The sequence below is a fragment of the Hyalella azteca genome, unplaced genomic scaffold (genome assembly GCF_000764305.2).
Source record: "Hyalella azteca isolate HAZT.00-mixed unplaced genomic scaffold, Hazt_2.0.2 contig6583, whole genome shotgun sequence".
Lineage (NCBI taxonomy): Eukaryota > Metazoa > Arthropoda > Malacostraca > Amphipoda > Hyalellidae > Hyalella > Hyalella azteca.
The window spans coordinates 14,121-28,669 of record NW_025936741.1 but is presented as its reverse complement, the minus strand read 5'-3'; the positions used below and the strand labels follow the sequence as shown (position 1 = coordinate 28,669).

The 14,549-nt window shown below is 35.1% G+C and overlaps 1 protein-coding gene and 1 long non-coding RNA gene across 2 annotated transcripts; both read left to right on the top strand.

Annotated features, from left to right (window-relative positions):
• Positions 1 to 454: 454 nt before the first annotated feature.
• LOC108669348 (apolipoprotein D-like) lies at positions 455 to 13,991 on the top strand. Its single transcript, XM_018156657.1, has 5 exons — positions 455 to 592; positions 1,106 to 1,193; positions 2,001 to 2,191; positions 13,298 to 13,366; positions 13,798 to 13,991. Exons 1-5 carry the CDS (start codon positions 455 to 457, stop codon positions 13,903 to 13,905), a joined length of 594 nt encoding a protein of 197 aa, XP_018012146.1. The 3' UTR covers positions 13,906 to 13,991.
• Positions 5,272 to 7,423, top strand: LOC125178032. Its single transcript, XR_007156761.1, has 3 exons — positions 5,272 to 5,287; positions 5,957 to 6,027; positions 7,341 to 7,423. It is a non-coding gene; the product is annotated as an uncharacterized LOC125178032 (long non-coding RNA).
• Positions 13,992 to 14,549: the final 558 nt, after the last annotated feature.

The window sequence follows — 14,549 nt, the reverse complement described above, 5'->3', positions numbered from 1 at the left end:
AGTCGAACTAAATTTCTAGCTGGAGCCGGGAGATCGAAAAGCAGGTTTCCGAATGACATTTTAATAGATTGCAACGTTTCGAAAATACAATTTTCATTATCAAGCTGGAGATGGTTTTACAACATTTGAAATTGAATTTGAAATGACTGAAGTACATATNCAGAAACAAATTTTCGTTTGATTTTTTTTTCAACCACATAATCTCTTCCCAAGATATCTTCAAGATATCTTCTTGAATTTCGACATTCAAATTTTAAATGTTCTTGAGCACAAAGTGCGAACGAGAGGACATTCTGGTTAAAAAAATATCAACATGAAATCGAACCAGAGCAAACTACAAGCAATCCTTCAACCGATTGATATACCTTCAAATTCATTACGACGAAAAATAAAATTATAATTTGTTTTTCTTAGTTCAGCAATTTCGTTCTTCACAAAATTTTTTTCGTTCTAAATGTGTCAGTTTTCCTCTCACGCACCGCGCAGGTTCTCCGCTGTACTCCTGCTGGCCGTGGCCGGTCTGACGAACGCTTACCTCGACCAGGGAGTTTGTCCAGACTTCCAGAACATCGCTGCTTTCGAAATTCCCCCGGTAAGTATTTATATGGCGACCAGCTAAAAATTCATTTTGCGAATTCTAGATTCTATTCATAAAGCCGTCATACCTCCAAAATATATCCATCTGTGGCTTAAGATATCACAAATTCTTCAAGGTGAAATTTCGCGAGCATTTACTGGAAGGAAATTCGCGTTATTTAAAAAAATGATTACTACGCATTTCACAGGTGTGCTCTAATCAGATGATCCGAGTTTACTAACAAGGAATTTAAAAGCAAAGAAAACGCCAAGAAAATTCGCCATATCGATATTGAAAACGTTTCGGAGTCCAGCTCCATCATCAGTTCGACTAAACTAAAAATGAATAAAATCACTTTAAAAGTCAAAATTCAAAGACGGACATAAAACCTAAACAAGACCTGACATTATATCGAAATAAACAGGACTAGTTATGAACAACTTAGTCCTAGGGGTACGACAAGAATATAAAATCCTAGCGATTATTTCCAGATTATAACGTGAACGTTTTCTTAACGTGAAATTTCAGTACCTGGGTCGTTGGTTCGAAGCTCACAGATACCCAGCTGGTTTTGAAGAAGGCAACACCTGCGTCACGGCCGACTACGGCGCCATCGGTATGTTAAAATTATATAATATTATATTTAGTCTGAAATTTGCAAGATTACTGCTGAACACTTACATTCAATAACAGTTTTAGTATTCGATTTCTAAAAGGCACTGATTCACTAATTTTTTTATTTATTATTATCTATTATTATGTATTATTTTTATTATATATTTATTGTTATATATTATTTATTTAATATTATATATTATTTATTACAACGATGAAATTCGATGCGTATTATAACGTTACTAAGTCAGCAAAGGAAGATTTGAGTCAATATTTAGATTTTCAAAAATTCTTTAAAGTCTGTCATAACAACGCTGGTCATAAATGGTCATTTGAGATCACTCGCAGTTTCCTACTTACTCTAAATAGTTCATCAACACATAATGTTAAAGGCTATGAACAAATTTGTTCTGCAGTTAATGAAAAACTTATTTTGGTCATATAATCATTTAATTGAAAGTTGAGAAAATATATCTAAAAAAGTACGCAACGAATCAGCTCATGCAATTAATATGCAATTTATATTAATATGCTCTTAATAGTAATATAAATAATGAAATATTATTGATACCAATAATATAATAATATTAATAATAATATAATAATTAATAATATCTCGATTTATTTCGATTAATTCGGCGCCATTTGTTCACCAAAAACTTTAAAGCATGTGCATGGGTCATGCCCCCAATCATCGATCATTCTGAATTATCTGTTGATAAGTTATCAAATCTGCTTATGATTCATCGATTTCGGTCACGAAATCAGCAACTATAAAAAATTAAAATTTGGAAAATAAAATTCCCAGATGACACGACGATCTCGGTCACGAACACCGCCAACCTCCCCGACGGGACGCTGGACACAATCGTGGGCACGGGCACCGCCACGGGCGTCCCAGGCCAGCTTGTGGTCCAGTTCCCTGGTGAACCTGTGGGTTTCTACAACGTCCTGGCCACCGACTACACGACCTACAGCAGCGTCTACAGCTGTTCACAGGCAAGTATAGCGTCAGCACCTGCGCAAATGTCAGTTTAGCGTCAGCAGCTGCGTATTCTCCTGCGCACTGGTCAGTAAGCTGTCAGCAGCTGCGTATACTCTTGCGCGCAGGTCAGTTTAGCGTCAGCAGCTGCGTATTCTCTTGCGCACAGGTCAGGGTAGCAGCCGTGAAATAATTCAGTATGGTATCTGTAGATGTTGAAAGAATGGCACTTAGGGTATTCACATGTCAAATGGATTACTAGAGCTTGATACAAGAACCAACACCAGAGGCCACGGCTATAAACTAAAAAAAACTGCGTTGCAACTCATCCACACGACAACATTTCTTCTCGCTTCGAATCACCGACATGTGGAACAACCTCTCTGATGACATCGTTGACGCTCCGATGATTAACGCGTTCAAGAACAGAATAGAAAAAGCTAGGAGAAATATATGTTCGAACTTGAAATGCCTAGAATCATGTCGAACCTGGTGGAAGTCTAGTATAGCAATTTCGAGCTATCGTCAGTTTTGAAAAGATCCGATCAAAGGACCTGTTTTTATATCTTCTGTGAACAAGTCACGAAAAGGACAAAAATTGGCGACAGGCTACACCAAGCCCATTCTTCAGCACCCGAAAGCAATATGATTTGATAAATGTCAGTCTTTGACACGTCTAATCAAAACACTAAGCAACAAAAAATAATAAGGGAATTATACTCTGGCATCAACGATCGCATATTACAAGACAATCACATCACAACGCAAATTCGGATATTCGATTTTTTCCTAAATTTTATAATTACTGAATTGGTTTCTAAAATTAGTTCCTCAAATTAGTTTCGCAAATTAGGTAGTTTCTAAAACTAGTTTCTAAAATTAGTTTCTAAAGTTAGTTTCTAGAGTTAGTTAATAAAATTAGTTTATAAAATTAGTTTCTAAAATTAGTTTCTAAAATTAGTTTTAAAAATTAGTTTCTAAAATTAGTTTCTAAAATTAGTTTCTAAAATTTGGAAGCTAAAATAGGCTCCGGTTTAATTTTGTTACCAGCGAAAAAAAGTCTTGTGAGAAAGGTCTGTAATTGATTCTACCAAGAAAGAAACACTTATCAAAACATTAACACCAAACGATTAAAAAAAGTACTGTCAAATTGTCAATTTACCTCAAAGCAGAGATATATATATAATTCCGCTTCTATTTGTGCGCTGCTTTGCATCATGATGACGCGGAACCGTCTTCAGTTCATTCATTCGAAACTGCAAGGCAACCACGGTTTTACATAGATGAAGGTTGAAGGTTAGGGATGATTATAGATACAGTGAACTTATCCTTATTAGAGTTCGTGAAGGTTTCTGGAACAAATATAAACATTAATTTATAATAATTAGGTCTGGCTCTATATGATCACATTATTTCAGATTAAGTAACTTTTGTTAACTATGCAAAAAAATAATAATCTTCGAATATAATGATAATATAATTATCCTCTGATTTAATTCGAAGCGAAGGAATTCAACCAAACTCTTACCGAATAATCAAATGAACTGAGGCGTGCGAGAACGTATCAAACTAAGATCTGTCTGAAATCATCAAAGGCGGTAACAGAATTGAATAATCGGATATTTCGAGAATTCTGCTTTTATACCGGATTGAACTGATATACTCGGAGGAAATGGTTCATTTTTTTATAGTAATGCTACAGTGAAACATCAAAATCCCGATGATAGTTCCTACATCCCTGAAATACATAATAACTCAATTTAGATTCACCAAGTTACCTATGGCTGATATGACGAATTTTCTTAATGAATTACATTGCTGGCAATAAGCTCTTCGCAGAGTTCCAAGAACAGCGTTATAAAATTTATAAAATGCATTGTAGCTTCATGTTTATCTATAAGGATGAGCTCCCTTGCTCTGGAAGTACTTAAAAAATTCGAATAAATTATTTCTTCAAAATAACCTTAACCATTGTGAGCTGCTAGAGGGATCGTCCAAGGTTTTAACTAGTGGTGATTAATCCAATTGTTAATATGCTGAACAGCAACTGGATGCAAGTCCTGCTAAATCAGACCTGAAATAAACGGGTATGGACAAACTGGGTTGCGCCCCGGCTGTAATTACTCCATTGATCCTAAATGTGACGACAGCAAGCTCGTTCCCTATTCTACTGCAGTCCATTTTCAAATGCAAAGATTATTATAGTAAAATTATTAAGTAAAAATGTCTAATATGATATTCGGTTGGTGTGGATGAAATCATATTTGCTATTCAACCAGTAAACATAGGGCGACAAGCAGCGCCAATATCTTGTATACTGAAATCATCTCGTCTCGTCTGTATGGGAAAATAGGCGGCATTGTCAGCTGCCACTGAGATGTTACACCGATAAATATAGGGTACATTCAAATTGTTGGCCGGCAATAAAGTCTGTAAAAAACGAATTGGACGGCCATAATGTCGGTAACTGGTTCGATGCTATCTTGATATTAGAATAAACTATCAGGAGGGTCTTCAATTATTTTGTCAAAAAGCGTCACGTGTCACAAAACTACCCTTCCCCTGACAGGTCGTGACCCTGAGACATAAATTCACGTGTCACAAAACTACGCTTCCCCTGACAGGTCGTGACCCTGAGACATAAAATACACGTGTCAAAAATTAGCTATCATCTGATGGACGGGGTCTGAAGACCGCAAGTGGATACCAGGACGAGATATGACCTAGCTACACCTGTCACACGTACAGCGCATGGTTTGTGCAAGTCATATTCTCAAGAGAGTCAGGTGTAGGGTAAGATTGAGTTATATGCGACAGTTTGCATCTTAAAATCGGTAATATCTTCTTGAGAATTTTCATTTCTGTTTATCCGTCTGTTTACATCTTAAGAATACAGAATCATTTTTACGCTAACTGATCGGATCGATTTATTTACCCAGTATGGAAGTATTTATATATACGCTACACAGCTGTCTTTTTATCTTAGAGTGTTATTATAACCTGAGGTTGGTGGGTAAAGAGGCCAGGGAATAGCTACATGTGGTAGACGAGAAAGAGAATAAAACGCCTGCGATGCCAAGTAACGAACTTTTCGTCTAGCATCACATGCATGGGTGAGTGGTGCTTCACGGGTGAGTGGTGCTGTGCGGATGAGACATACTTAACGCGTGAGTGATGCTGGACGGGTGAGTGATACTTTGCGCGTGAGTGATGTTGTATTGGTGAGTGGTGCTGTGCTGATGGGATATACTTTACGCGTGAGTGATGCTGTGTTGGTGAGTGGTGAAGCGGCGGATGGGATATAATTTACGCGTGAGTGATGCTGTATCATATGTATGATTGCGTGATACTTTACGCGTGAGTGATGCTGCGTTGGTGAGTGGTGCTGTGCGGGTGAGTGATGCTTTACCGGTGAGTGATGCTGTATGGTTGAGAGAAACCTGAACGGGTGACTGATAAATAATAAATTTCTTCAGATAGAAAAACTACCGACCTCAAAAATATCTGCAGGAATAACAAAAAATTCAAAATCCATAATTTTAAGAAAACATGTAATGAAACGACCATCGCTGTCTTGTATTGTTGATACTTCTTCGCATTTTCGACTTCTAAGCTCATGTCGACATATACTCAAGTGTTTATCTGAATTAAAACCGTAAATTATCATATTTAAATATAAGAAAAAAAGTTTGGGAATAGCTTAGTGATAAAAATTTTAACTCTGATTTGTTTGCTTTGATCACCGTGGTTTTAGCAAAATGTCACCCTGTCTTCTCGTACAGGTTCCCTGCTGTTAGACCAGATTCTCGTCTGTTCAAACTTCGTGAACAACGCTGAGTTTGAAATTCCTCCGGTGAGTCCTCGTATAGTTTAATATTACATTGACGTGTTCCTGTACATAAAGTGGAGTAGCAGAATATGCTTTCATTGATAATTCAACTATTATGATTTCGCCGTTGATAGAACTAGATGGCAAGCAACTATACTATAACTAGATGGCATAATGTTACAAATTAACCTGGGTAGTAATTACAAGCACTCAAATGCAAAGCTTTCATTAAATAGTATTGTACTCACTCAGGGAAAATATAAATTATGTTTTTTAACGAAAAAATTTTTCACAGTCATTTTCCGATTCATTTGAATTGCAGAATGTGATTGCAGACTTCGCTTACCATATTTGATAACGGACATATTCTGACGCGCTTTCTGAGATATTGCTCCAACAATATTTATAAATTATTAAACTTTATATCAAAGACAAGCTAGTTTAGCAAAAATAACCGATTATTCCGTACTAACCTGAATTCATATCACCATGAAATCTGTTGCCATGAAACATTATTATACGTAACTTTTTTACTTAAAATTTTTATATTTAATCGACCAATTGTATACATAATAATGTTCTAGCTTTTGTAAATTTAAGAAGTGAGTGCCCGAAAAATAGAGCTGTTAGAGAAATAAGATATGAATAACTGAACTACCCTAAATGTCGGACTTCTATTTTCATGTCCAACAATAAAAAAAATAACTATATGTACAATATTGTGCATAACTGGATTTGTTGAATGGTAATAATAGAGAATCAAAATTGCCTAGTGAAGTTAACGCTTTTACATACAATTAAAAATTAAATGCATTAAATGGGTGTCATTAAAAGGAAAATTACGTTTTTACAGGGATAATTTACTAAGCTAAATAAAAAGATACATGGAAAACATCTTACATCATCCCGATGAGAAAAGCTTAGAAGAGCTTTGACAAGCAATGACCTAAAATGTATAGTTCATAAATTAATCAACTGCCTTTCAAATAGTAGGAAATTTCCAGCGCAACGAGCAAAAATATGGCGAAAGATATTTCGTCTTCAATTCTATTTACAGTTATTTCGTATTGACGTTTGCTTTGATCGCAAACGAGTTAAATCTCAGGCCATATATATATAACATTCACGTTTGAAAGTTTATCGCGCAATCTCTTCCTGTTGTAAACCATTTTAAACCAACATTTTATTTGGCTGAATGCCGATTGTTATTCACATAAATAGACTTTGAAAAATTTTTCGATTGATGTTCTGCAGTCATAAGACTATCAATGAAGTCCTTTACATGCCAATAATACCATTAATTCGGAATACATGGACTGAAAATAACTCAATTTCAGTATGTGGGCTACGGGTTCGAAACTCTCCGCTACCCCGCTGGGTTGAGACTGGCGACACGTGCGTCATGGCAAACTAGAGGCCCATAGGTGAGTATTTCTTATAAGCTCCCAACAGGAGATCAACTGAAACCAATTATGCCAATCTTATCTTTTCCTCCTAGAATATTTGTAATAGACTAAATTATAGATAATCAGAGCTTTTCACTTGGTGGATTCTTTGAATGCGAGAAAAACTGTTGAACGGTAGTTTTTGTATGTGTGGAGCATGACCTATGATTATCAACGCCACACCAGTGGATCAACAGGCAAAAATTTGGTCCAAAGATCAAGTGTGTAATATTCCATAAGGTGACAAAAAATTTGAATTGTTCGAACGAACAAATATCCATTGAGAACGTTTCGATGATGTTTAATGATAGCATATTGTCAGCAAAGTCTCAATAATAGCATAAATTTCATCTCTCATTGCAATCTTTAATTATGATTCAGGAGTAGATAATATCGGACTCCATTTTCTAATGGGCATTATTGAAACAAGTTTGTAGGCACGCTGAATAAGATGAAGAAAATTGTGATTTTAACAAATCATTAAAACTAATATATTCTGATGTAAAATAAATCTGTCCAAAGTTATTTCTCAACAATATAACATCGTAACTGTTTCAACTATTCAAAGAAGTGAAATTCGATTATCCCTGAGTTTTACAAATTATAATATAAATTATATTATAAATTCAAATTAGGCAGTGAGAAAATCTATTATTCTGTTGGGATCAATTTTATTAAATCTATTGTAGTTTCTACACACATGATTTTCACATGAATTTAAATCCTATCAAAGGACTGTATGACAATCTGGTGATTACGATTGAAAAATATACAAAAATTCTTCTGGCAGAGCGTTAAACAAGTTACTTAACTGGTAACTTAGCATCATTATAGTTAGTAAGAAATATGAATAAAAGTCATTTTGTCTTGATGAAGTCATACCCAGTCAAATTTTGGAGTCAGCTTTCGGACACCTAACGGTTGCAAATCTCGCCTTAAAGGTGAATCAGGCTTGAATCGGTCACATGCATTAGTGTATTCGGCTGTTATTTAGGAGCATTTTGCGGGAATCGATTGCACAGTGGGCCGAATCTTCGTAATATAACCGAAAAAAGCAGCTGGTCAAGCTGATCCATGATAGCCTGGTCAGCCGCTGGTATTAGATCGATCCATGCACCATCTCCCGCTCATGGAATGACGTGCACGTGTACGTACGTTTCTTAACTCATACGATTGATAAAAATGAGAATTATTGACCTAAGCTATTCTTTGTGCTTACGTGGTATATAGATAGTAATTTCATTACGTATACGGCCAAAATTATTCTTCGACAAAAAGCTGACTTCATTTCTTTACTATCCTATATTTATAAACCAGAGACTGCGGAGGGCATGGAAAATGATTAAGCGGTGCAAGAGGAGAAACACTCATGATAAAGAGTACGTGACAGCAAAAAAATTAATTCATAAAGCTTTATGAGGTAATTTCACATCCTTATCCATAACATGGGTAACTAATATGCAAGCTGTCAATTGGCAGAACCAGCAACGCAACAGATGAACGTCCGGTTTTTGCCGTCAGGGCCTACAAGCTTTATGAAAGGTTTAGATCAAGATGATTTCGGCATAGCAACTTTTTGATATTGTGATACCAGTGCATTGCCTCCTAACAGGCACTGTACAATGCTCCTTCGGTTACACAAACAAGGTATACAAAATTTGAATATTGAGGCAACGTGACATTGTAGTGCGTGCGTATAATGTCTTTCTCAAGTAACTGTTTTTTTGTGTTTTTTTCCGTGGTAACATCAGGATTTTATCAGAGTGAAATCGAAGTGTTGTGAATTTGGTTATTTTCGAATAGTTAAACCTTATTAGAAGATAATTATCTGAAAATGCCATCGGACATGTCAATATTAGAATTAGAGAGGCAACAAATTCCAACTGCAATTTCGACTTTAGTAGAAGCTCTATTCTTCTTTACAGCCGCTGTAGGCACAATTTTATAGACCTATGCAAAATGGTTCGCTGGATGGAAATTACTAATAACGTTTCGTAATATGATAAGTCGTTATCAAATTATTTACTGGTTGTTATATCATCGTGTGTGCGGTAATGGAATGCAAGCAGGTCTCGCATTGGATTGCGATTCCGCCAAAAATTCGCGATGATGATATTGTCAGTCATTCCATTCCCGGAAATAGAGGAATTTCAAAGGACTAATAAACAATCATTTGTAATTCAAGCTGATTTTAATCGACTTGATTGAGAATTGATCATGCCAACAAGATCCCAATATCCAACTATACGCGAAATGAAATGTTGAAAATTTGAATATTTTCTGTTGTTCCACTAAATGTGAAAATGAGGGATTCTGTAAGTTAGAGATTTATAATGTTAACAATAACAATATGCAGAATAACTCGAAGCAGAAACAAAGCCGGAATATGAATAATTATCCAGTCATTATCTGAAAAAGATTTTAATGTCAGTTGAAAAATTTCAAACGGTTGGATTATCAAAATATCGGTAAGTACATGTAACTTCTTGTACTTACGCAAGAGAAGTTACATGATGCGTAAGTAGGAAAACTTTTCACGAAAAGTTTCGTACGCAACACTTGTCTAAAATTGTATTCACACAGTCACATGGACTTCATTTACGGAATTTTCTGTGTAATATATATGATGAGCCACTCGCAGTTTTTGTTTTAAAAATTTGAATCACAAAACACACTTATTACCGGAAAAGGAGTGATATATTTCACGACTGGAATAAAATTGAATTCGAACAAATTTCCGGAACTGGATATAAATTTATCACTCTATTCCGAATATCCCGATAATAAATTTTAAAATGAATTGACAGGTGTTAAAAACGTGATAACAAATTCAACTGTATGCTGTGATCAGTAGCAGTATCAATAGGTTGCGTAATAACACAGTCGACGACTTAATTGCAATTAAATCAAATACTAATACGCTGAAATGTGTAATAACTCTTCACACTCCAGAATTGACATACTGTTAACTGTCAACAATTTAAAGTTAACATACTTTGTTGAGATTGAAGATGGAGTCATTCAAGTGTCGGGGAACATGAAAGTACATATTTATGATATATATAATGTCTGTTAATGTGATACTTGTTCACTGTGAGATAAATGGATTCTATCTAAATGGTGATTTACACAATCTTTTAAAAACCATTTTCAAAACGTCCGACCGGGCTGAAAAATTGTGGAGAATCCTTGACGACCAATAAATCTAACCTTAGATTAACCTTCACTTTATTACATTAGAATCTGCTTTACAGACCAAAATAAGGATATTTTGAATGCTATAGGAATAAAATTAACAGTCAGAGAGCACTTAAGGATCAAGAATTGCAAATAACTTAAAAAAATCCACTAAAAAATTGAGAACTTACAATGAATCGAAAATATTTAAATTGGTAAATCAATTTAAAAAAACAACCCACGAAAACGAATCTCGAATTGGGACCGATTGAAATATCAATCAGTTTTTCCTTCTGTCATCTCGAAGTTTCATTTATATCGGAAGAACGTTGATGAAAGAGATCGGTGGTAATTATTATGTCAAATATGATGAATATCAATCGTCAATAATGTATTGATGTGTTTGATCAATCTAGAATCTGCTAAAATTTAAATGAATGGCGAATGAATGAACGTCTAAAAGACAGCCTTATTGATATGAAAATCAACGTTAAATTCCTTAATAATATTTTTACATTAGTTAAGCTTGTGCTCTGATACTTTAAGAAGATAAAAACCACTCAATTGTAATATGACGTTAAAATGAATATAATTAATACAATATATATATAAATTATTAAAAAGGTTAACATTCTTTTACATTAATATGTCATCTGAATAATGTTGGTGTAAATTGGACAAACAAGACAAAAAGAAGGTTTCACCTTTTCAATTCCTGCAATATTATACCCTATCGAAATTCGAAGACCTGTCAGCCGCTGGCACACGGACGCCCCAAGTTCTTATGGCAGTGTCCGCTTTATGCTCTATGTCCGCTTTAGGTTCCGGTTGCCGGAGCGAAATAAGCGCCAAAATAGAATCTTATGAAATTCCTGTCGAGCTCGGGGCGAGCGTGGGGCGCGCGTATTTGGTACCTGATACGTTCGGGACAGACACGGCCGAATCTGAAAAATGCGTTAAAAAAATGCCCCCTCCCTTCCCCCCTTTATGGGGGGAAGTGAGGGGGAATTTCAATCACTGTACGTTATATTTATGTGCAGTCTATATAGTACTACTCGCTTAGTTTCAGAGATCAGAGCACAGTCTATCAGAGGCTCAATTTCATGCAAAGACATTTACAGCTAGTAACTATTATGACATGACGTGGTTAGAAATGAGGACAATAATCGCAAATAAAAAAAATTCAATCGATACATCAAAAGCACTGATTCGAGGTTATGCAAGTAAAGCCAACTTCTATTAGATCCATATATCCTGCTGAATGAACAAAGTTTTGTTTAAAATAATCGTTGAATTATTTGCCGTTTTATGTCATGTAACTTTCGTCACATTAAATTTCTATCGAGCAAACGGTTCTGCTAGGGCCTCGAATTTCTGCGTCCATTGACGAAAGAAAGACCATACAATAGAATGGAGAAGCACATTTTAATCTTAACAAAATATAATTACGGCACTAACTTGATTGCAGCTTTCAGTTGTTCACACTTGATAGCAAATTAGGATCTTTCTGTATCCATCGTCGGCTGCTGCAATGACAGTATTGAGTTTCACATGTAGTTCTTCTCACGCATTAAAGTTATCAACTGCACTTTAAATTCCTGGAGAGAAAATCAAATAAATAGCAGAATATACGATAGTTATGGAAATTCTGAATTCAGATGTTTTGCTCACAGTGGGGCTCCTTGTTATCGATAGTTCATAAACTATCTTCTGCTTGAGCAATAAGCTCAAGCATGCAGACATACGCCCAAAGCTGAATAGTTCTTTTGTTGAAGAAACCATTTATCTAGCAAAAAATTTTACCGGGGTCTGAAAATACTGCTTGCAACTGTTGCAAAATGATGAATAGAAGCATTTCTAACGTCTAAAACCATTCCAATATTGCTGAGCTCGATGAAAATTTCCTGAATCTATCCTCGTATAATTTGTAGTTCTTCAGAAATAACCAAATTCATCCTTATACTTAAATGTAACTCCACAATGAAACCTGATGATACAACGAAATATAGTAGATAGAACAGAACAAAAGCAACTAACTTACTTGAGAATAATCGATATACGCTCTGCAACCTGATCCATCCTGTTCAGCTGGCCCGTCCAGTGGTGTCGAGTCATGTCTGTCGGTTAGGTAGCATCGTAGGCAATGATAAACTTTCGAGTTTCGACTACACAAATAGATCCAGTTGACGTGTTGATTTAGAAATTAGAACCTTAAGCATATAAACAGGAGCAGCTTAAATAACATGCTCGTGTCGACATGCCCGAAGTTGAAAATTCCTACCGCAGCCAAAATCTTGAACACACAAATAACATAACATAACATTGTGATGTCGGCTCTGAAGTGTAGGCCTGATGTGGCTGTCGCTGATTCTTTTCCATTTCGTGCATTGTTCATAGATCTAAACTCGTGTCATTTGACCGGATCTTTTCATGACTAGCGATACTTTGAAGAAGCTACTAGACTTCCACCGGGTTCGATAAGGAGCTAGGCATTTCAAATCTGAACATATATTTTTCCATAGCTTTATCTAGTCTGTTCTTGAACGCGTTCATACTTGGAGCGCCAACGATGTCATCGGGGAGGCTTTTTAAAATTAGTTTCTAAAATTAGTTTCTAAAATTAGTTTCTAAAATTTTTACGTGCATGAATTAAATGACAACGTCTACTGCAGATTGGCGAGTTCCGTGACCAGTATGCTTGGGTGTTGTCGCGCACTGAGGAGATGAGCGCCGACTCACTTGTGAGTACAAATTTTAAATTTATAACAAAATAAAATTCCAGTATGAACAAAGATATTTAAATCAAACAAGAAACCGTCCTAATTCTCTATTTATTCTCATAATCAAATTCATATTAATAACTATTTTAACAGGATTGAATCCACACGAAATTCACAAATTTGTTTGAATGTTCTCTCGATATTAACGATACATTTTACTATCCATACAGACTCTTCCAAGTAACATTTCAGTTCATACATAAACTGAAATTTTAATAACTCTTAACTGTTAATAATAATAATAACAAAATATTAAATAAATAATCAATAAATATATAAAGTAATAATAATAATAATAATTAATAACTGTTAACTATTAATAACTGTTAAAGAACTGTATTTATTTTTAATAACTACTGAAGTTTCTTTCATTGACACACATTTTCCTTCAGACTGCTGCGCTGGACGCGTTCGAGTCTAACGGCATCGACACAGCGGTGCTGCAGCCTACGCCGCAAGGCGCCGGCTGCGTCTACGCGCCAGTTCCTCCCAAGATATAAGGACTGAAACTGAATTGAAATAATTATAATAATTTAAATCATTGGAGTAAAATAAAGACCCGTGTGAACTTAAGTGAGAATGGTCACATGCATTTGATTTCTCCCCTTAGGTTTTCCCGTTAACAATACAAAACGTATCTTTTACATAAAAAACCTACATTACATATAAAGTTATATGTAAAGTTAGGTTCAACTGATTCACGTCATAATTATAATAATATATTTATCATCATTAATTTCATCAGTTACTTAATCCTTATTCAATTACCAAAATTGTTGCTGTTTTCTCTAAAACCAACAGTAGGGTAATGTCATGAAATAAATATCTCTGCATAATTTAATCACAGAGATAAGTTCATTAAAATTTCAGAAATCACTTATTATACTATTTTTTAAATAGATGCCCGTTAGATAAAAAATGAATATTTTACGCAGCAAATACAAGAAAAATTAAGCTGTGTAATTTTTACACGATCAAGGCCTGATATTCATCAATCAAAACTATAAGAATATTTTGCTCAGAGCGTCTCTCTTTTCCGCGGTTTGCATCCAAAAGACCATTAACTGCGAAATAATCTAAACTACATTTGTAATTTTTGTTACTAAAAATTTTTGAATAAACTTTTTAAATAAATTGTGAACTT